This window comes from Crocuta crocuta, unplaced genomic scaffold, assembly GCF_008692635.1.
Source record: "Crocuta crocuta isolate KB4526 unplaced genomic scaffold, BGI_CrCroc_1.0 scaffold229, whole genome shotgun sequence".
Lineage (NCBI taxonomy): Eukaryota > Metazoa > Chordata > Mammalia > Carnivora > Hyaenidae > Crocuta > Crocuta crocuta.
The window spans coordinates 3,981,256-4,003,161 of record NW_027536464.1 but is presented as its reverse complement, the minus strand read 5'-3'; the positions used below and the strand labels follow the sequence as shown (position 1 = coordinate 4,003,161).

General features: G+C 55.0%; 4 protein-coding genes across 8 annotated transcripts in view; 1 reads left to right on the top strand and 3 right to left on the bottom strand.

Moving 5' to 3' along the window:
* The window catches only part of PNKD (PNKD metallo-beta-lactamase domain containing), a 58,527-nt gene extending 57,510 nt beyond the window's left edge, over positions 1-1,017 (bottom strand). For 2 of the 4 annotated variants that reach the window (XR_013331239.1, XM_077748671.1), the window contains exon 1: positions 710-1,017. Coding sequence is in view for 2 of the 4 variants with exons in the window: in XM_077748671.1 (XP_077604797.1) it covers positions 710-776 (67 nt within the window). In the remaining 2 variants the exon portion in view is untranslated. Of the gene's footprint in view, positions 1-112; positions 268-709 lie in introns of all 4 variants that reach the window. The other 2 variants (XM_077748672.1, XM_077748673.1) reach the window with 2 other exon arrangements.
* Positions 1,018-1,139: 122 nt separating this feature from the next.
* On the top strand, positions 1,140-6,131 carry AAMP (angio associated migratory cell protein). 2 transcript variants are annotated; one of them, XM_077748670.1, is made up of 11 exons: positions 1,140-1,344; positions 1,804-1,962; positions 2,611-2,730; positions 3,408-3,547; positions 3,793-3,937; positions 4,222-4,305; positions 4,647-4,762; positions 4,913-5,016; positions 5,170-5,260; positions 5,407-5,561; positions 6,015-6,131. In XM_077748670.1, exons 1-11 carry the CDS (start codon positions 1,224-1,226, stop codon positions 6,088-6,090), a joined length of 1,311 nt encoding a protein of 436 aa, XP_077604796.1. In that variant the 5' UTR covers positions 1,140-1,223; the 3' UTR covers positions 6,091-6,131. The 2 variants fall into 2 exon arrangements, with proteins under 2 accessions (XP_077604796.1, XP_077604795.1); XM_077748669.1 differs by having other exon boundaries at positions 1,149-1,344; positions 1,807-1,962.
* A 331-nt stretch (positions 6,132-6,462) lies between these two features.
* GPBAR1 (G protein-coupled bile acid receptor 1) lies at positions 6,463-10,180 on the bottom strand. The gene is made up of 2 exons (XM_077748674.1): positions 9,996-10,180; positions 6,463-7,883 (listed from the first exon to the last, which is right to left on the bottom strand). The coding sequence occupies exon 2, from the start codon at positions 7,836-7,838 to the stop codon at positions 6,852-6,854; it is 987 nt and encodes a 328-aa protein (XP_077604800.1). The 5' UTR covers positions 7,839-7,883; positions 9,996-10,180; the 3' UTR covers positions 6,463-6,851.
* A 4,407-nt stretch (positions 10,181-14,587) lies between these two features.
* ARPC2 (actin related protein 2/3 complex subunit 2) overlaps positions 14,588-21,906 on the bottom strand; it is a 28,335-nt gene continuing 21,016 nt past the window's right edge. The window contains exons 7-10 of the mRNA XM_077748653.1: positions 19,507-19,633; positions 17,906-18,006; positions 17,363-17,463; positions 14,588-14,826 (exon numbers count right to left, since the gene is read on the bottom strand). Of these exons, the coding sequence (XP_077604779.1) occupies positions 14,802-14,826; positions 17,363-17,463; positions 17,906-18,006; positions 19,507-19,633 (354 nt within the window). The 3' untranslated portion in view covers positions 14,588-14,801. The remainder of the gene's footprint in view (positions 14,827-17,362; positions 17,464-17,905; positions 18,007-19,506; positions 19,634-21,906) is intronic.

Here is a 21,906-nt window from a genome sequence, read left to right as displayed (position 1 = left end):
GGGGGGGGGGGGGGGAGGAGGGAAGGGAAGGCAGGGGAGTGACTGCAGTTTGGAGTAACAAGTGCCAGGGAGAATCCAAAGGGAAATGGGAAAACTGCCATCGAGGTGGCACCTTTGGAAGCCACTTCCACGTCACTGCGGGCTCATCACCCTGGTGCCAGGAGAGCGAGCTTCGTTGTTCTTCATCTGCTCGCACGACAGGATGTGAAGGACTGCAGTGGGGCTCACATAAGACGTATGAAGGAAATCCGAGAAAAGGTTTTCAAACTGCAGAATGTTAGCACTGGGAGCTTAAAGGTAGTCTACTCCATCCCCTCATTTTATAGAAGAGGAAACTGAAGCCCCGAGAGATGAACTGCTTCGCCCAAGGTCAAACTGCTAATTATCCGGGGCTAGAACCCAAGTCTCCAGAAGCCCGGGGCTCTTTCCTCTGCACTGCGGTGAGTGTGAAACACCTGGAGCGCGGGAGTCTAAAAGGCTTCCTCGCAGCTCCCTCTCCAGCATGACCTTAGAGGTGTCGTGTACCTTGAAGGCAGGGGGATAGATTGGGTGACCTCCAGGGAGCATCTTTTAGCCCCCAGACTCTTTATGATCTTGCAGAGGGGTGCGGGCACGAGTCGACAGCCATGACCTCCTGCTACCGATGGTCGGGATGTATAAAAAAGGGGATCCCCTGCAGGCCTGCCCTCCCCGGGGTCCCTCTCCTTACCCCGGAGGACGCGGGCATTTCTCGCCCCCCGGCCCTTCAGCGCCGTAGCAGCTACCACCGCCGCCATGTTCAGATCCCACCCCCCTTCACCGCGCTCCCCGCCGGGAATTGTAGTTTGCGTAAGGGGCCTCCCCCGCTCCTTCCGTCCTGCCTACAGACCAGAAACTACATCTCCCAGAAGCCCGCAAGGGGACCCAGGAGAACTACTCTTCCCGGGAGACCCCGGAGGCGCGCACGCTCGCTTGTTTCCCTCCTGTTGGAGGCGGAGTCAGGCCGGGCGGAGTTTGGATTCTCCCCGCCACGCCCTGTCCCCTTCTCCCAACTCTGCTCTGTGATTGGTGAGTCGGTCAGCTAGCCCCCTTCGCTATTGGCCTAGTGGCTGTCGCTCTTCCTGCCGGGGAGTCGCCTACGCCTACTTCCTCCTGGGAGGAGGGGCTCGAGTTCCGCGTCGTCGCGCAGAGCTGACTCTGGGAGGCGTTTGGGCCCAGAGAAGTGGATCGGCCGCTTGCGCCGCATGGAGTCCGAATCCGAGAGCGGGGCCGCCGCTGACACCCCTCCACTGGAGACCCTAAGCTTCCATGGTGATGAGGAGATTATCGAGGTGGTAGAACTGGATCCTGGTCCGCCGGACCCGGGTGAGAACTGTCCCTCCTCAGGCCGTGGGACAGGAGGCGCTCACCCCTGGCCCCTGACCCCTGCTTCCCCCCTCTCCCCTCCCCTCCCTGCAGGTCATTCCTACCGACCTCCTCTGCCCTTCTCCCCCCTCGCCCTACCCCCACACTTAGTTCTCAGGCCTGGCAGGGGTGGGGGTTCCCCTGACGCCTCCTCTGGCCCTTCCCCTCACACACCCCCTTCCCATCATCCCCTCGGTCCTCCCTTCCCACACTGTCTCTGGCCAACCCCAGGTCCTCAGACCTCTCCTGTCTTCCGTCCCAGATGCCCCCTCCTCCCTGCTGCTTCTCGCCCCCGCTTCACCCTATCTCTAACCTCGGCCGACCCTCTTGCTACACGCAAGCCTCCGGCCTGCCCACACGTCTCCCCTGCCCACTTCCTACCTGTCTCCCGAGCCCCATCTTTTAACCCTCTCCCCAAAGCAGATGATCTGGCGCAAGAGATGGAAGATGTGGACTTTGAAGAAGAGGAAGAAGAGGAAGAGGGCAATGAGGAGGGCTGGGTTCTGGAACCCCAGGAAGGGGTGGTCGGCAGCATGGAGGGCCCAGATGATAGTGAAGTCACCTTTGCCTTGCACTCAGGTAGGTCCCTGAGGACACCCGTGGGAAACTCCGTCCAGGTGGGCATTTGAACGTCAGACACCTGCTGTGTAGGAGCATTAGGAGGGACGTGGAGATGGGGAAACAAACCTCCTGGAGCTCACACTGTGATGGAATGGGGGAGGGCTTGGCTCCTGGAGCCAGCAGAGAACCCTGGGGTCACATCCTCCTGTTGCTGCTTGCTGACGTAGGATCTTTATTAATCTCTCTGGGTTCTAGTTTCTTTCCAGAAAATTACCTTATTGTAAATTAAGGATAATAGTACCTTTCTGAGCGTATTTTATAGAATCCTTTCAAATGTTAGCTCTTAACAAGGTAAGTGACACGGTGCTGTCCCCAGCCCGTGCTGAGAACTGGAAGCCTTGCACACATGTACACTCCTCTTGTCTGTGCACGAGTCTGGCGTGGTGAGGGGGTGGCCCTGCGAAAGGGCTTGTGCCTTGGCAAGCCTGCGGCGGGATTTCTCCAGCGACCTGACGTTTGAAACTTCGAAGCACGTGGGTGCACCCTTCTTTTCCCAGGAGGAAATAGGTGCTGCTTTGGGCGGAAGGGGGTGGGCTCCCTGCAGGTCCCGAAGGACAGAACCTCGGGTGGGAGCCCTGTCCACTTACGGAATGTCTCTTGGGACAGCGTCTGTGTTTTGCGTGAGCCTGGACCCCAAGACCAACACCTTGGCAGTGACAGGGGGGGAAGACGACAAAGCTTTTGTGTGGAGGCTCAGCGATGGGGAGCTGCTCTTCGAGTGTGCAGGTGAGGTGCACCGGGGAGGTCGCGCTCCCAGGAGTTCTTAGGGGGCTGGCCTGCAGTGCTTGTGCATCCAGCAGCCATTTAGGGACCCCCGTTTTGTGCCAGCTCTTTGCTGGTCCAGAGGCTCTCAAAGCAGAGTAAGTTTGTCTGTCTTGGGCACAGGAGAGGGAGCCACTGTGGGCCAGAGGAGTGTGGGAAAGGTCTGGGCGGAGGTAGCACTGGCATGGGAATATTTATTTATTCATCTGTTTTATTTAAAAAATTCTTTGAAGTTTATTTATTTTGACAGAGAGGCCGTGTGAGCAGGGGAGGGACTGGGAGAGGGAGGGAGAATCCTAAGCAGGGGGTTTGTGCTGCACACGGTCAGACACGGAGCTTGAACCCACAAAGCTGTGAGACAGTGACCTGAGCTGAAACCAAACGTCGGACGCTCAACTGACTGAGGCGCCCTGGTGTGAGAATAGTCAGGCAGAAGGGAGGAGCGGGTATTTTGGGCAGAGGTGTGGAGTGGACAGAGCGGGAAGGACATAGGCTGGGCCAGGCATGGTTGAGTGGGAGGCCAGCCCTGTCCCCCCTGAGGTGACCTGGGGGTTTTGACTGCTGGAGTGGCAGTGAGTTTGATCCCCTGTTATGGGGGGTGGTGAGATTCACTCCGCTTTTCTGCCTACTTTCCCTTGCAGGCCATAAGGACTCGGTTACTTGTGCTGGTTTCAGCCATGACTCTACCCTAGTGGCCACGGGGGACATGAGTGGCCTCTTGAAAGTGTGGCAGGTAGACACCAAGGAGGAGGTCTGGTCCTTTGAAGCAGGAGATCTGGAGGTGAGATCATCAGAGTGGCATTCAGCTATGTGGGACCTTGAGTAGAGAGTGAGAACTTGGGGGTCCAGTCTGGCCTTTCCAGACCAAGCCAGCTGTAAGCCACTGTGCTGCCAGGGTACCTTGAGCAGGGGCGTCCGTGTCTGTTTCCTGTACAGCCCCTGCTGACCTTGGGTGGAGCTTACAGGACAGGCTCCTGGGTGGGGTGGGGTGATGGGCCTCCCTGCTGACTCTGCCGCTCTGCCCAGTGGATGGAATGGCACCCTCGGGCGCCTGTGCTACTGGCGGGCACGGCTGACGGCAACACCTGGATGTGGAAGGTCCCAAATGGTGACTGCAAGACCTTCCAAGGTCCCAACTGCCCAGCTACCTGTGGCCGAGTCCTCCCTGATGGTGAGTCTTGGGTGCAGAGAAGTGAGATCCAGGTTTACTTGCCTTCCTGGGCCCCCTCCCAAGCCATGGCCTACAGAGTCCAGGGCCTGGTGTCCAGGGCACGGACCCAGGCCCCAGAGTAGACCGCTTCCCTTTTCCTACCTTGAACTCAGTTTTCTCCACTAGTCCCTGGGGCGGTGTCTGTTCCCTTACTTTCTTGTCTCCCTCTTTCCTCCCTTCCCTCGCTGGGTGTGCCTGAGGGTGCTGTCTTTCTCTCTCCATCTGTGCGACTGTGGCCCCCCCAGGGAAGAGAGCTGTGGTCGGCTATGAAGATGGCACCATCAGGGTCTGGGACCTGAAGCAGGGAAGCCCAATCCACGTGTTAAAAGGTATCCAAGGGGCGCCTGGGTGGCTCAGTGGGTTAAGTATCCGACTTTGGCTCAGGTCATGGTCTCATGGTTTGTGAGTCTGAGTCCCACGTCGGGCTCTGTGCTGACTGCTCAGAGCCTGGAGCCTGCTTTGGATCTTGTGTCTCCCTCTCTTTCTGCCCCTTCCCCACTTGTACTCTTTCTCTCCCTCTCTTTCAAAAATGAATAAACATTAAAATATATAAGTAAATGGAAGGTACCCAAGGCGGGGGGGTGGGGGTTAACTGGGCCCCTATGCGGAAGACCTGGGGTAGCACTCCGGGGCCGGGACGAAGCCTGACTTAGCTTTGTCTCCATCCTAGGGACTGAGGGTCATCAGGGCCCTCTGACCTGCGTTGCCACCAACCAGGATGGCAGCCTGATCCTCACTGGCTCTGTGGACTGCCAGGCCAAGCTGGTCAGTGCCACCACTGGCAAGGTGAGCGCGCCCTGGAGCCTGGCCTGGGGAGCCCCTACTCGCTGTGTCCTCCTCTTCCTCTCTGATTGTTCTCTCGGCCCCTTTCCCGTTGCCTCTCCCCCTTCCAGTCAGCCCTCTTCTGATCCTCTGCTTCTCTCCTGTGACCTGTAGGTGGTGGGTGTTTTCAGACCTGAAACCGTGGCCTCGCAGCCCAGCGTGGGAGAAGGGGAGGAGAGCGAGTCCAATTCCGTGGAATCCTTAGGCTTCTGTGGCGTGTGAGTGAGAGAGAGGCCTCGGCCCAGAGACCAGGGCAGCTGGGGGAGAAGGGGGCTTGGCAAGGGGCGCCTGGGCCAGGGAACCAGGGAGGAGTGGAGGGTGTGTGCGTCCAGGTCCCTCCACGAGCGTCCACGGGTCTCTTCCCTGCCCAGGATGCCTCTGGCAGCTGTTGGCTACCTGGATGGGACCTTGGCCATCTATGACTTGTCTACACAGACCCTTAGGCACCAGTGTCAGCACCAGGTACAGGCAGCCTGCAGCTACGGCTGTGGCTCCCTATGGCCCTCTCCGCCCCCCTTCCTCCATGAGGGGTCCAGGGGCACACGCCTCTCAGCTTTCTGCCCCTGACTCCCGCCGCGTCTCTGTGTCTCTGTCGTCCCCTGGCGTAGTCGGGCATCGTGCAGCTGCTGTGGGAGGCTGGCACCGCTGTGGTTTACACTTGCAGCCTGGACGGCGTCGTGCGCCTCTGGGACGCCCGGACTGGCCGCTTGCTTACTGACTACCGGGGCCACACGGCCGAGATCCTGGACTTTGCCCTCAGCAAGTAAGTGACTTGGGCAAATGGCTAGTACTTGAGTACTTGGAAGGTGGGAATAGCACGTGGGGGGAGCTATAGGGTCCTCGGGGTGTGGGAGGGGGTTCCTGAGGGAGGCTGAGAGCCAAGGCCTTGCGGTGGCTTGTGAGTCAGAGGCGCTGGGCAGCGTGAGGGAGTTGTCACTTGGGTGGACGGTGACGTACCCGGGGCCTCACATCTCAGTTCTGGGGCTGAGGGCTGGGATCATCTCCCTCGATGCTGCGGCTCTTCTCTGACCCCCTTACTGGGGACTGATCCAAGCATGTTCAGTTGAGGCAGGCTCGGCAGCCCTGTGCCAGGCGCTAGCGGCCCTGGATTGAGGATGCCCTGGGGGAGGCCAGCCAGGGGCCCCTGGGTAGTGAGTGGGCTCGGGCCCGGGCCCCGGGTCGTTCCGTCCCATCTATCTGTGCTTTCTGTCCACAGAGATGCTTCCCTGGTGGTGACTACATCAGGAGACCACAAAGCAAAAGTATTTTGTGTCCAGAGACCTGACCGCTAACGGCTGCAGCCTCTGCTCTGTGTCTGGTGTTGAGGGGTGAAGGGGNGTAGGGTAGGAGGGGAGGGGGGGGGGCCTCGGACTACTTTCCAACCCCTTCAAACTGACTTGCCCCCCATCCCTTCTCTTAAGAGACCCACCCCTTGGCCCCCCCGACCCTCACCCAGACCTGCGGACCCTTCAGAGGTGGGGGGTCAGGCCTCTTTCTCTTTCACTTTGATTTGCTGGTGTGAGCCACGGGGGTGTGTGTTTGGATGTGGGGAGTAGGTCTCTGAGGTCCCCGTTCTTTCCCTTCCCAGGTTTCTGGGGGTGGAAAGGAGGAAGAAATACTAGTTACAGATTTTAAAAATGTAAATAAAATATACTTCCCAGAGACCGCGTGTGTGTGGATTTTGTGGCGTCTGGACATGAGGAGCCAGTGAGGGGCCCCTCAGGGAGAGGCTCGCTGTAGAATCTGCTGGGTTTCAAGGTATCTTAGCCTACCCCCTCAGGCGGAGGCGCGTCCTCACCTCTGGTTGATTCTGAGGGAGTTGGAGTCTCCGTCAGTGCATGTCTGGCTTCAGTTTCTTTCTGCTGCCGTCTCACCTGCCTCCTTTTCTGAGATGTGGAATGAGATAACGGCAAACTGGGCCAGAGGAGCTTTATTCCGTCGGGGTGGGGTCAGATAAAGGCGGGGTGTCTGATCCAGAGGCACGGGGACCAGAGGAGATAGGCTTGGTGGCCCGAGATGGACTGCCGCGTCTGGTGGGAGCGAGCGGAGGCCCTTAGTCCAGGTCCACGCTGCTTTGGCTGCTGGCGTGGTAGGCAGTGGCGGGGCCCGAGCCGCCCCGGGAGGCTCCTCCCCGCAGCACCCGAAGCCACCTCCGGGCGGCCGCCCTCCAGGGGGCTGTGTAGCGCTGGTCACCCAGCCCCATGGCCACAGGCACAGCCGCTGCACTGGCGCTGCCCAGCGAGATGAGGGACAGCAGAGTCCCGGGCCCCAGCGGCGGGCGCTGCTCGTAGGCCAGGACCGAGAGGAACAGGGTGGCCACGTAGGGCCCCCAGCACAGCCCGAAAAGCAACGTGGCCCCGGCCTGCGCCCTGGCCTGCCTCCAGGTGAGGGCCCGGGCCAGGGCTGAGGGTGCACCGCGGCACACTGCCCGCTCCAGGCGGCGGATGTCCTGCAGCTGGCGGTGAGCGGCGGCCAGCACGCGGGCGGAGAGCAGGGCAGCGGCCCCCACAGCAGGCAGCAGGAGCCCGTAGACTTCAAGGTAGAGGTAGGGGGCTGGGAAGACGGCCTGGGAGCTGCAGTTGGTGCCAGGGGCCCAGTGGTTCCAGCCCAGGGCAGGCAGGCTGGCAAAGAGCAGGGGGCCGGCCCAGGCGAGGAGCAGGGCCAGCCGCGTGCTCCCGCGGGGCCGCAGGGGCCGCAGCACCGCCATGTAGCGTTCGCCGTGCACCAGCAGGAGGTTGGCGAGCAGAGAGAGGAAGGAGAAGTTGGGCGCCAAGTAGAGGAAGAGGCAGGACCAGTAGCCCCGGCGGCTCTGGCTCCAGAGGCCGGGCAGCGCGGGCAGCGCCAGCCCCGTGAGCAGCCCGGCCAGCAGCAGGCTCAGGAAGAAGCAGCCGGCAGGTGGGGTGCGCAGGTGCCGGTCCCTGGCTATGCCCACGGCCAGGAGCAGGTTAGCAGCAACGATGAGGCTCGCCAGGGCCAGGGAGAGCCCCAAGGCGCCCACGGGAATGGGGCTGGGCACCTCCCTGGTGCTGTTGGGTGTCATCTTGGGCCTGGGGACAGGGGAGGTCTGGAGCAGCCGTCTGCACGCCTGGATGGAAGACGGCAGCCGGAATTAGGGGGCACATGCAACCGGAGGTAGCACACCAACGGACTGCTGGCCTTATCTCGTTTGCTGATACACATTTTTTTCCCCCAATTAATTGCCGACTAAAAATCTACATAAAAATTCACACTTCTGGCTTCCTTTAAAAAATCACGTCCAGGGGCGCCTGGGTGGCTCAGTCGGTTAAGCGTCCGACTTCAGCTCAGGTCATGATCTTCTGGTTCGTGAGTTCGAGCCCGTGTTGGGCTCTGTGCTGACAGTTCAGAGCCTGGAGCCTGCTTCGGATTCTGTGTCTCCCTTTCTCTCTGACCCTCCCTTGTTCACGCTCTCTCTCTCTCTTAGAAATAATAAAACATTAAAAAAAAAAAAAAGTCACGTCCAGGGGGCACCTGGGTGGCTCAGTCCATTGGGCATCCGACTTCAACTCAGATCATGATCTCACAGGTCTTGAGTTCGAGCCCCCTATCAGGCTCTGTACTGACAGCTCAGAGCCTGGAGCCTGCTTCAGATTCTGTCTCCCTCTTTGCCCCTCTGCTCTGTCTCTGCCTCTCTCAAAAATAAACATTAAAGAAATTTTTTTTTTTTAGAAGTCACATCCAGCAACAAGTCTGTCCTGCACTGGTAGCAACCAGCTGGAGCTGATCAGTTTCCTAGTCCCCACCCTGCCAAGCTGGCCATTGCTACTTTCTGTCTGACTCTCTCTGGGCAGCTGTGTTTATGCCTCCGGCTAGACTGAAAAGCAGAGCCACCAAGCCCCAGAGCGTTTTGTCCATCTTTGGATCCACAAGGCAAGGCCTCTAGATCAGTCAACAGGGAGGACAGGGTCTGGCTGGGGTGTCACGGTCTTCTGGCTGTCCAGCGGTTGAGAGCCTCCTTCAGGCTGGGCTGGGGTCAGTGGCGGGGGCGGTGCTAAGATGAAGGAGAGGGGGTGCTAAGATGCCCATAGCCTGGTTGGCACCAGAGTAAGAGGAGAGGTTGGGTTGCTGAGGATTGTGGGGTGAGGGCAGGAGTGAGGTGGAGGCAAAGGCAGGGCTCCCTGAACACTTAAGTCAGTGAAAGGCCAGGGTCATGGGTGGCAGCAGCAAGCGGGGTCCCTGTCCCCAGCACTGCCTGCTCTGTCCCCGCGCCCCCCCGCCCCCCCGCCCCGGCCCGGCCCGGGCCATCTTTACAGCTCAGTGAGCAGCCTCTGGCTAGGACTTCCAGCCCATAAACTTGACTCATCGCACCACACTGGCAACAGGGCCCTTCCTGGAACTGGAGGAGGAGAGGAGGGAGAAGGAAGATGCCAGCAGCAAGGACACTCCCTGCGCCTCCTGAAGCTAAGCGGAGCCCAGAGGAGGGGCCAGAGGGGCCGCCGGGCAGGGCCTGGCCATTCTGTGGCTCTGATCTGTCCCTGACCTTCCCTTTCCTGGCTCTGTGCTCTCGGGTGGGGGTGGGGGGCTCTGACACCCTGGCCCCCTGGGGCCACATGATGGGGAGGAAGCAGGGTCCTGGCCCTGGGGGAGCTCCTGCTACTGTCAACCTAGGCGCAGCTGCTGTTGCTAGGATCAAGTCAACAAGGAGAGGATTCCTAGCTGCCCCCATCCCCAGGTCGTAGGAACGGAGTGCACCTTCTCTTCCCAGGGCCCCTAGGCCCGCCTGGCCCCACCAGGCCCCTGCTCCTTTCCCCTCCCCTCCCCTCAGCCTGTTTCCTCTTCCTCACCACCCCCCCCCCAACCCCCATCCTCTACCCAGGACATCCTTCCCTCTCTAGCAGGCTCTTTGGTTTCTGTTCCTTTCCGTCGTCCTGCGCCACCAACTCTGTGAAACCCCACGAGCCCTCAGGGTCCGGTACTTGAACCTGGACTCTGGAGTCCTGGACTGGAGCTCCCAAAAGCTCCCCTGGAGTGAGTCCCCACCCCCTCCTCCACCAGTGCAGCAAGAAAGGCAGGGACAGCCCCGGGGCCACCTTCCCAGCAGAGTGCTGGCCCCGTGATCTGCACCCCCTGGAGGCTCTGGTGGCTTGGACCAAGCGCAAAGGCCTCTTAGGATCGGGCTGAGGAGTCCAGGGGAGGCTGGGTGCTGGGTGGGGGCAGGGGGCGGGGAGGAGCTACTCACATGGCTGTTGGGGACAGGTGTTGCCAGCCCAGGCTGGGCTTTCCTCAGAGTGTCAGGGAGCTTCTGCAGGCAGGCCTGCAGGACTTCTGTCGCTGTCTGGTGTCGCTGCCAGTGAGGGCATGGTGCCTCCACACCCCAGGGACGGCAGGGCCCCAGGCTCTCTGCTGCCCAGGCTCTGCCCCTGCCTGAGCTCTGGAGGGATGGAGCTGGGGCTGGTGGGGCTCAGCCTGGCCCCGCCTCTGGGGGTGGGACCCGGCACACCCAGGGCTGCAGGGACTGGGAGGCCTTCCCCTCTGAGTCCAGTGCCCTCTCCCTATCCTGTGCCAGCGTGCCCCCTCCCCAGCCACCAGCCGTCCTCTACCTCTACCTCCAACTTGGAGCCGTCACCCGCTAGCCCAGCTAATCTGAGAAATGCATCCCGGTTAATGAATAAAAATGGCTTTGTCTGTCCCTCGCCACTTCCTGTACCAGATAATCACATTTACATTTTTATTTTATTTTTTAAATGTTTATTTATTGTTGAGACAGAGATAGTGTGGGTGGGGGAGGGGCAGAGAGAGAGAAAGACCCAGAATCCGAAGCAGGCAAGCAGGCACAGAACCCAACACGGGGTTCGGACTCACTAACTTTGAGATCATGACCTGAACCAAAGTTGGACGCTTAACCGACTGAGCCTCCCAGGCGACCCAATACATTTACATCTTTAACCCCCTGGAATGTCCAGCCGGCTGTCAGCACCTCCAGCTCTATGCCTGATGACAGCAGTGGCAGGGGGTGTTTGGAACCTTTGCTGCTCTCATCCGATCACCTGATGGCCCTTTCCACTTACAGAGCCAACCTTGCCTTCTAGAACCTGGGATCAGTCTATACTTTTCTCAACTACTTTGAGTCAAGTTCTGGGCTATGAGGTAAAAATGTCTCTGCGGATGTGACACTGGGCAAGCTACCCCTGTGCTATCTGTAAAATGGGAACAAGAAATATCACCTCTCTGGGCTATAGTGAGGAATAACATGAAGAAGTAACACGTGTAGTAGCTGCATATATCGCAGTGCCTGACAATGTGGGGCGGGAGTGGGGGGTCTCAACAAATGATTCACTTCCTTCCTCCATGATGATTAAGTAGTGTGATATCAGAAAGCCTGGGTTTGAATCTCAGAATCCTGGCTGGGATCCTATTTTTTTCTTAATCTGTGTCAATTTGGGCAAGTTACTAAAGCTCTCTTGCCTTAGTTTCCTCATCTGTAGAATATATTGTGCTCACCTATTGTGAGACTGAGATAATGTGTGATGAAGACTGAGCACAAGGCACACGAGCACTCAACAAAAGGCAGCTGCTATGAACATTAAAAAAAATTTTTTTTAAATGTTTTATTGATTCTTGAGAGAGAGTGTGTGAGTGGGTGAGGGGCAAAGCAAGAGAGGGACACAGAATCTGAAGCAGGCTCCAGGCTCTGAGCTGTTAGCACGGAGCCTGACGCAGGGCTCGAACTCACAAGCTGTGAGATCATGACCTGAGCCGAAGTTGGATGCTTAACCAACTGAGCCACCCAGGTGCCCCTACTATGAACATTTTTGGGATGGATTTCTGCCCTTCTTTGCATGTGCCCTTCCCTCTAGCCACCTGTGTCATCTAAGAAAGAACTCTGTAGAGAAAGGCAGAAAGCACATGAAAAGCAAGAGGGGAATGGCGCTTTTGCTCCACAGAGACACGGAGGAAACTAGTACAGGAGAGGAAGGGCAAGGGCAAGGCTAGGAAGCCAAGAGGCATGAGGCTCCAATTTTCACTTGTATCAAGTGAGGCCCTGGGGTACTGGAGAGAAGCCAGTTACACCCCCTTGAAGCCTGAAGTGGGAGGGAGCAGGTTGAAACTGCAGCAAGAAGGCTGGAGATGAGATATGAGGACAGACTTCCCTGCTCAAGAGCACAGGTAGACGAAGCCAGAGGACTTCTGTGCCCTCGGCAGGTGGCGGTGATGGGGTAGACCTGGGCTGAAGGCTGGGGGCCGAGGGGTCTAGCTCTGCCAACCCTGCACAGTGGCTGGGGGGACATGGGGAGGCAGGACTTCAGTTGGGACAAAAAGTGGGGAGACAAGAACGTCCAGCCTCAAACCCATCCTCAAGGGAGCTGGCTGCCAGAGCTGGCTTGCAGCGGCCAGCCCTCAGACCCACGCTATCTGCTAGGGCAGAAGTCAGAGGCTCTGGGAGAGTTCAGCCCAGGGCCTGGACAGAAGTGGGCGTGGGGCCCCTCGAATACTGGATTGCCAGGAATAAACAGACTTCTTTCTGTTCCCAGCCATGGCCTCCTCCCTACGGGATCCAGGATGTCTGTGTTTCTTCTTTGCTGCTTTGTCTAAACATTGTGTGTGGGATGATGGATGAGGGGGACATCTTAGGCGGCGGGAGCTGGGAAGCCTGGGTTCTGTCCCCGCTCAGCCCAATCTCTTCCTTACTGGACCATCTAGTCCTTCTCTGCTCTTCCATCAATCTCTGGCGTGGGCTCCAGACTCCCCTTGGCCCACAAGAGAGCTCTGGTGCAGGTTTCCAGAGGCTTCCTTCCAGCTGCAAGGCTAGAGAGACCTCTTCGTGGTCCTCATTCTTTTCCTCAGGTAGAGTCTGTATGCATCAAGGGCCCAAATCCCGCCAGGGGATCCTCCTGGGCCTCCTCGTTCACTCCATCCTCTTGGATATTTGAAGCTCTTTGCTGACCCTTGGTGCCTGGGACTGGGTGGGCGTGCTACGTGAGGGCTCCGGGTCCTCACTAACTGGATGAATGGAGGCAGCAGGGCAGCGGGGTTTCCTGGACCCTGGCTGCCCTCCAGGAGCCACTGTCAAAACTTCACTCCCTGTAGACAAGAGCAGACAAGCCCCTGGGAGCCTCTGTGGATAATCCTGGCCAGGATCTTGGCCTCAGGAAACCCAAAGCCAGGTCCATGGGCAGAAAAAACCCTGGTCCTTCCTGCTAGGGTTAAATCGGCTTCTCCATGGCTTCCTAAGAGCCACACTGTGGTGCTTTTAGTGATCTTCAGAACAGGGCAGCATTGCTTGAACTCAAAACTGCCCACAGAGCACACCCAGGCTTGGGTCTTTAGCCTTAGTAACTGTTGAGGTCTTAACTTCCAGTGAGACCAAAGGGAACTGAAATGGCAACTAAGTACCAGCTCCTGGTAAGAAGGCTGATGCAGTAGTTGGCGGGTTTTCTGCCCACCAGGGCCAGCATGCCACAGCGCACACGTTTGGTGGGTTGGGCACTTAGCTACGTCCTGAGCTTAAAAGCCCATTTCAGTGATGTCCAGATGACTGAATGACCTGTGGCTTTCAGATTTCTTGACTGAGCACATTTTTAGTGTATGTAGCTAAAACACGTTCCAAAATCAGTACTTACCCTTAAGAAATGTCACGCACTCTGATCCATACTATCCCATTAAAAACGCTAGTGACGAAGTTACACACGTGAGAGACCCACACAGAAATATGCAAGGCACACACATACACACATGTGCATGAGAAAGGCCAGGACTGTCTATGACCTGGTTCTGGTGGGGACACCGTGCAACAGTTCTACGAGATGTTGCCAGTAGGGGGAGCTGTGTGAAGCGTATGCAGCATTTCTGTATTACTTCTTGTAACTGCCTATGAACCTACGATGATCTCAAAACCGTTTAGGAAATAGAAGTGTCAGGAGAGCTCATAATTCATTAATGATCCCAAACCAGTTTGAAACATACTGCACTAGGTAGAGACAAGTTAGAAGGGAAAGCGAGAAGCTAAAAACCATTTGGATGGCCTGTCGCCCATTTCAGGTCCTAAAATTCTCCTGATAATTCTTTACCAAGCACACTTTCTGAACTGATTTTATTTTGGGGATCAGCCTACTTTGCTAGTCTCTCTACTGTTATGTGAGCATCGCCCGAAGTGACTTTCGTGGAGGGCCAGTCTTCCGGGCTGTCGTGTGAAAAGAGAAATGGTGGCTAATCAGTCTGCATTAGGTCCACACCTTAATTAACCCATCCGTGTCCTGTGGAAGAACATAGGCCACGGAACACATTCTGGGAATGCTGTGCATCACTCATGATAAAAGAGTAAACCAGAAACAATTTAATGTAATTGTCACTGTCCCAGAAGCTTCTTGGCCAGACAGACTTAGTAACAAAGCTTTATAGAAAACAGGTTCAAATTTATTCAGAAATGCCAACCAAGGGCTCACTAGCCAGCTGCCATTTTCTCTCTCCTCTAAGGGGCCACGGGACCCCTGAACGTAAGGTTTTCCAGATTGGGTTTGCAGGCTGAAGGGCGGTGCCAAGTGTATCCTCCTCTCTCCTCCTTTCTTTTGGACTCAGTCTAGAAACCCAGCAAATTCTCATGTAAGATAGAAAGATTTTCTTTATTAATGACCCCAACCGTATTTCTTTAGATACAGGAGTTTTGAACTCAAATACTTAGGAGGAAACAAGTTAAGATTGCATTATCCTGCAACTCATTACCAGTAACATATTGCAAAGCGAAACAGCATGGATAACGGGGTGGGGGAGCAGGGGAGGCAAGGAGAGTGAAGAAGGGAAGATAAAGAAAAGGAATTAAGTGGATCAAGTGGAATTCTTTTTTTTTTTTTTTTAATTCTTGAGAACTATGAAGTCCTTGCAAGCACAGCTCGTTTCTGCAGATTATTTTCCAAACGTGTACAAAATGGAACCAAAACGGAGAATCCCTTAAGAACCTGAAGAGGTGCAACGTTAAAAGCTACGATTATCCAGTAGCAAGTGTTCCAGCGTTCAGTTGCCAGCTGCCGCCTCTTCCTGTTCCCAAGAGTCAGCGGGATGAAAACGTCTTCCCCCTTCAAAAGCAGAGAGAAGTGTGAAGGCGGGTTTCTGGCTCCCCTTTCCAGCCACCCCACACTGCTGGACTAGGGATGGCGTCCCGGGAGAGGATGCAGGACCTCTAGGCCTGGAACAAGACCCAGCTGGGAGAGTTTCGTCAGCTCTTCCTGCCGAATACTTCGGGGTCCCACGTAGCATCTGAGCCAAGGCCCAGAAGGACATTAAATGGACCACGTTAGATGGGAGGATCCCTTGCCCACAATTTCTGGATGGCCTAGACCAACTTGAACTTCAGGCTGGGCTCAACCCTCTTCCTAGTAGAGAGCTCAGGCTCCTCCTACACAGCTTATACTTTTTGAGACTCGCAGACAGCAGTTTGTTAAATTTTTCACCATGGGAGCAGGATGCTCGAAATTTCCAAGTACAGGCCCTTTGTGCTGCCAAGCGGGGCCACGCCCCAGGATTAAACACTCGCCTGACGTTAGGCTCCTGAGTCCTGGTGTTCTGGTCTGTTCCACCTGGTATTTCTCCAAGGGGCCAGCTTTGGGAACAGGCTGGTTCCCAAAGATAGAAGTTATTTGCTAATGCAGCCTGGAAGCTAGGGTTGAGAACTACGGAAAGCTGGGGCAAAGATATGGGGGCTAAATTTTTCCTGCCCTGAATGTTTTACCCCAAAACGAAATTGTACTTTATCAGCCCCCGCCTCCCCCTGCCGTGCACCGCTCATGAGTGTTCGATTCTGGCAAAGAGCACTGTGGGGTGCGGACGCGGACCGTTGGCTTTTGAGCCAGGCCTGCCATCCTGTTCCATGCAAACTCTCCTTCTCTGCCGTGTGTGGGGGTCCGGGCTTCTACTCATCCTTAGTAACATGATCTGGTTTTCAACCTGGACATGGTTGTTAGCCACCCCTTCCCCTTTCTGAGGCCCATCTCTGCTAAAGAGAGATCACGGCACAGAAAAAGGCAAAGCTGTTCTTCTCATGTCCCAAGAAGGAGACTTGCAGTCAACTTGGGGCTGCCCTACCCCAGCCCGAGACAGCTGCACTTGCTCTGCGGCAACTGCAAGGCCACCTGCCGGTGGGGTCACAGGGCAGCGGAGGGGAGAAGCCCTGTAGGGAGACACTGGACGGGGGCTGCCTTGGGGAGCTTTTCTGAACAGACAAGAAGTTACCGGGCCGAAGATGGGGCGGGCAGCCCCGTGCCTGACTAGTGACAGAGCCCAACTTCCCCTCTGCCGTGCCTAGCTGCCGCTTCACCCCCCAACCAGGCTTTCCACTGGCCCTGAAAACAGCATGGAGTCAGTTGCCTCACACTAGAAGCCACCAAAGTGGTGCCCGGTGAGAAGAGCAGTCCCATGGAAAGCAAGGGGGGCAGGGCAGGGGAACTGGTAAACCCAGGAGGAAGGCAAGATTCTGCAGGCACAGCAAGAGTGTGTGTGTCCTAGGATACACGCCTGCCCCATGGGGTTAGTTCTGCCTATTTTAGTTAGGCCCTGCCACTGAGCTTCAGAGTAGAAGGCGTGATGGTGTCACCGTGGCATCTGGACGCCGCTCTGGAAGCAGAGGGTCCAACTACAGGGTTCACACCCCTCCTGGGGGTCTGGGCGGGAGGTGCAGAGCTACTACAGCTACTACATGACACTGGTACCAAGTTCATGAGATGGGCAGCCTCTAAGCCTTTGCCTAAGGAAGTCAGGAGTGGCTTAAACTGACTCTCTAACCGCCTGATGCATCAGAGGTTGCAAACCTTCCGCTCAGGTACCAAGAGTCAGGCACCTCTCTCATCCTGCCAAGTGGCAGCAGAAACTAGTCTGGCAAGGGAGGAAACTTGGGTCCTGTGCACACCACACCTGCCAAAGGTCACCCCTGAGAGAGTCCAGTCTGGGCGGAAGGTGCAGAGCTACTATAGCTACTGAAGTCCTTCACCTCAGGACTTGAGTTCAACGGGCACAAACGCTGGCAGATGAGCCCCTTATCTCCTCCTGGGAACAGGATTGCCTAAGCTTCAGCAGAAGGGGAACCAAGACCTGACATTTTGCCCACAGACCTCAGTCTCTAGCTAGGCCCTGGGGCACGCGGGCTCTCCTGCACGCAGGGCCACACACCGAATGCCAGTCAGCATTTCCATCTCAGAGAAGGACCACTTGTCTCCATGCAGAACTCCCGCTGAGAAGCGGACAAGGGGATGAGAGCACTTAGAGGCCCGTTCCAGGCCTATTCACTCAACCCGATGTCCTTAAGCAAATCTCTCCAGGCAGACCTTGAGAGGACAAGACTGCCCAAGGAAAATAAGCATATCTCAGTAAAAAGGTCCCCCTGTGTTCTCCCTAGCTGCCATTCTCCTGGCTCACAAAGCTGTGGAAATGGGAACCCAGCCTGGCCCACCGAGAAGTGAAAACCTGTCCATCCTGTCTTTAGTCAGTCAGGTGGCTACAGGCCCCACTCCTGCCTGCCTCACACCCAGACACCCGGAGTGCCAGGCCCCTAACCTACTATTTCCCTCTCGGGAAGATCAGGAGAGGAAGGTGGTCCTGCCGGGAGGCTTGCCTACTCACGTGATTGTTTTCATTTCTTTTTTCTCGGCATCTGGGCGTGCACGGTTCAGCACCTTGAGGAAGTCGGATGTTTTTGCCCGCATACGTGTGTGAATATAGGCCTGGGAACAAACACAATGGATACTGAAGCAGTCATGTTCTAGAAAGACAGCTCTGCTTTCAGTAGAAAAGGTCTGGGAATATATTCCTCGAGAGCGATATAAGGTCATGCATGAGGAGCAACCCTTTCTGGAGACACAGATCCCTCTCTACTATGGGGAAGAGTGGAGGAGAGAGACGGAAGAAAGGCCATATCTTAAAATCCCTAGGACCATCAGAGATCACAGCAACAGGCTAGACTCCAGGAATGACATTTTTTTTTTTTTTTAAAGTAAACTCTACACCAAACATGGTGCTCGAACTCACGACCTCAAGATCAAGAGTCACATGCTCTACCGACTGAGCCAGCGGGCATACCCCACTCAGAAATGGCACTTTATGTTCTTAACGGGCAGAGAGAACAAACCGGTGCAGAGGAGCTGAGGTGCCGCGGCCCCTTCTCACCTTTGAGCACTTGATGTGGTAGTGCAGGTAGTCCCGGAACGTGTGGATCAGGTTGATGGTGTTGTCTCGAGCACTGGCATTGGTGTGGCGAGGGAACAGCACTGTGGTGGGGGGGAGGGGGCACAGACAAGGTGGCTGGGTGTCACAGTGAGGCCTGAGAGACAAAAGATCAGAGCCTACAGCTGGCTCCAACCTCTCCCTGCCTGAGGGCAATGCACCTGGGTCCTCCTTTAGGTGAGGGACACATAAATACCAGTACCAGGGCAGGGACCAGTGAGTGCAAATGTCAGACGTCAAGAAAAATGGAAGAGACGAAGGGAGAAAACCAGGCCTTCCCGGGGAAAGGGCTTGGACCCGGGCATCATTCTAGGTCTGGATCCCATCCTGCAGCCGGGCATTCTGAAATCTGTCCCCATTGGCTGCACACCACTCGCTCTTGCCTCTGCAGCGCGGCAGCCTCTTTAGAAGGTGATACAACGGGCAATCCGGAGTACTTTAGGGAAAACACTTCACTGCAGCGATCATGGTTAGGAAACAGACCCTGGCTGTCCTACGTCCCCGGTGCCACAGCACAGTGAGCCTTCAGAGGAACTTGTTTCCAGAGAAGATTCTGTGGTCTTTTGAAAACTAGACACGAACTCTAAGGGCCTCACCCCGCTTGATGCGGACAGGGAGTAGGAGCTGCTCTGCTAGGGGATGAGAAAAGCTCCTCCCTCGGCACCATGAGCTAAAGCCTCGCCCTCTGCACCCTTCCCTTTGGCTTCTGGGAATCCTCTCCATCTCCTGCACCTACTCTACTCCGTGGTCTCGGCAGCAGTAAAATCCTCCAAGTATGAGGTTTTGCTAAAATGCCAAAGGAATGCCTCATCAGAAAGGGTAGGCCCTCTGTGTCAATTTACCCTGAAAAGAAACAAATAGCAGAACAAGAGACAGTGACACTACAGGGCACAGAATCTAAGATGCCAATGACTGTAAGGTGACCGCCGGTTTATACACCATAAAGAAAGGCTGCCAGTGACACGGTGGCGTGCACGATCTGCAAGCTGCACCCCAACCTCAAAGACAGTAACATGAAAAAAAGCATAGCTCAGTTTTAATGAAATAAGGTAAATAAGTGGGCTCTTCACCAATAAACAGGTCCACCTTCAGTACTGAGGGAACTTACATTTCACAAAAGGCAACATTTTAGTGGCATCAGGTGCAGTGAATGAGCGGTTACTCCACACCGCTAGCTATAGTAACGAGCCAGCTCACTGGTCTGGAGCAACTATAAGAAGGGAAGACTTAAATTTCTTCAGTGGAGTAAGTGAATCATGGCTGCAGTTCTGGCTTAGTAAGTAAAAAAACAAGAACTGCCAAACGACAGAGAACTCCCAGCCGGCTGCTCAGCAATGCTTATGTGGTCCCAACTCGTAACACTTGACACCAACAGAAGAAAAGGACTATGGTACACCCTCCCGGGGCCACAGTGATGGCCAAGATCGACCTGGCATGCCTGCTCTTGCCCCTTTCACGTTTTAACAAAGGTCTGTCTGGGTCTCGGCATCCCGCAGCGTGTCTGCATCAAAGGCTCCCAACCTCAGCGATGCTGCCCCGCTCACCAAAGGTAATATAGCCAATGTTGTCGCCCACGGCAGCATCGGTGTCTTTCAGCTCGAGAGGCGGTTCCCTGTGGCTAAAGAGGACTTGTGGGGCTGTGTGGCTGGCTCTGCGTCCTTCTTTGAACTCCTGCCGGGAAGAAGCACAAAGCAACCAGAAGAGAATCTGGTGTAAAATGAATGGCAACTTATATGACGAAATGGGCCCCATGGGGTGTGACCTTTTAGCACTGTGGATTGGCAGATAGATAAAAATAAACACCTAATAAGAAATATTACAAGTGTTGGCTGCCATCAATGTGACTGGGACTCAGAAAGGAGAGATCACAGAGTATTTAACAAGTAGGATCTTCAAAACGTGATGAGAGCATTCTTAATCCCACTCCCTTTCTCTTGTTCTGGAACAACACAGGCAATAAAAGCGTATCTGAGACTAAACAGACAACGAATTGCAAGCATGAGAGAACCAGATTACATTTTAGATTAAGGACTACTGCGTATTAGTTTCTTTTGGTTTAATGTGAAGAGCTTTTATTTTTCAGGAAGTCTTTAAAATTTCAGGGTGCGTGGAACCCAGGCTCTAGCTTGGTTAAGACTCCAGATGAAATCTTAACTCCTTTCATCTCTGTGTGAAAGCCTCTTATGAGCTGACCCACTTCTCACCCCTCCTTATGCCCATCTCCACTCCTTCCAGCTTCAGGAATACCATGCTTTCTCAGGGCTCTGGGCCTTTGCACAAGTCCTACTTCATGGAGGTATCTTACACTGTTACGGTTTGGAATCCACAAATCAGAACTTCAGATTAAATGTAAGCTCTTCTTGGGGACAGAAGACAATGGAGTTCAGCTGAGTTGTTCCAGGGTTCACTGAGAGGAGGAGGCTGTGCGACATGAGAATGGAAAGCCTGACTGTTCACTCTGGTCTATGGACTCACCCAGCACCTCTCAGGGTAAGGACTCATTACCCTTGACAAAACGGACCCATCCTCATCACACGACGACAGGAAAATGATTGAGGAGGTAAAAACCAGGCCATTCCCCCTATGTTTTAATCTCCAAACCTCATGCTCTTTAACGCATGCATTCCTGTGTACACAGGAAGTGACACAAGGCATTCCTGTCTCAACCCAGATCTGTAAGAACAGAACCAGATTTTCCAGCACTGCCAGTAAAACAGGGTGATCCAAATTCACAGAGCGACAGCAGAGGATGGAACCAAGGGCTCTGCAAAACCTCAGTTTCAGGAGAACTGAAAGCATGTTTATATGGCTGTTTGGTCTGCAATGCTCTTCTGCTGCTCAGATATGATCTCTTCTAACATGCCATCTCTAACAGACACGAGCACCTGGCTGCTCTCTTGTTAGGAGGTCCTATGTCTTCTCTCTAAGCCTCTACTCTGACACTTTACTAGTCACTAATGCATCTGGTGTCCCTACCAGGTTGTAAGCTCCACAAGCCAAGATCTTCCTTTATTACTCTGCATCCATTCCTCTTCCTTCAAAGAGGCCAGATGGCACATGGCTTGGGAAGCCGGCACTTCCACCCGAGCTGACTTAGTGCCGCCACACTGTACAGGAAGAGATGGGGGCTAATACAGCGAGCCCTGAGCAAACTAATGGCAAAAGAAGGGTAACACCTGCAGAGTTCTAATGCCTAGTGTGGCATCTTGCCTGTTGCACCAGCCTGGCTCATGGGCTGGCACTGCTTGGTTTCTAAAGCTTGGTGAAAAACAATCTAACTTAGCTAGGTTAGATTACTTGCTTGTAAATTTTGTTTCTCAGAGGAAAAATATTTGGAGAGGCAGGGAAGGAGTCAAGATCATTCACATGGAAATTCCTAAAGCAAAGGTTCTGAGGTTACCCTTCTCTAGAGAACACTTTTCATTCTGCAAAGGGTTTGGGAGGTTTTCAAACTTCTATTATTTTTACTCTTTAGCTCCAGGGGAGAAAACAGAACAGATAATAATTGCTGGCATTTTCTTGTGTTTAGTAAGCTTCATGAAGGTCCCAATTCACAGTATCTGTGACATTTATAACCCAACAGCGTGTGTGTAAACCTGCGGTGACTTACTAGCATTTCATTAGTTCTGTAGATGGAAAGCAATACATTCAAGATCTGGGTAACGATACTCCCATGTGGGGACTACCCTTGAGCCAACTTCATGTCTTTGTTGCTACTCCGTGTTCTCTCCTAAATAATGCCTAAGAAACAATCAACCAACCCACCCAAACTGTTCTTTTTCTTTTTTAAATGTTTATTTTGAGAGAGAGAGAGAGAGAGACACACACACACACACACACACACGGAGAGACAGAGAGAGAGAAAGAAAATCCCAAGCAGGCTCTGTACTGTCAGTGCAGAGCCTGACCACCATGAGATCATGACCTGAGCTGCAATCAAGAGT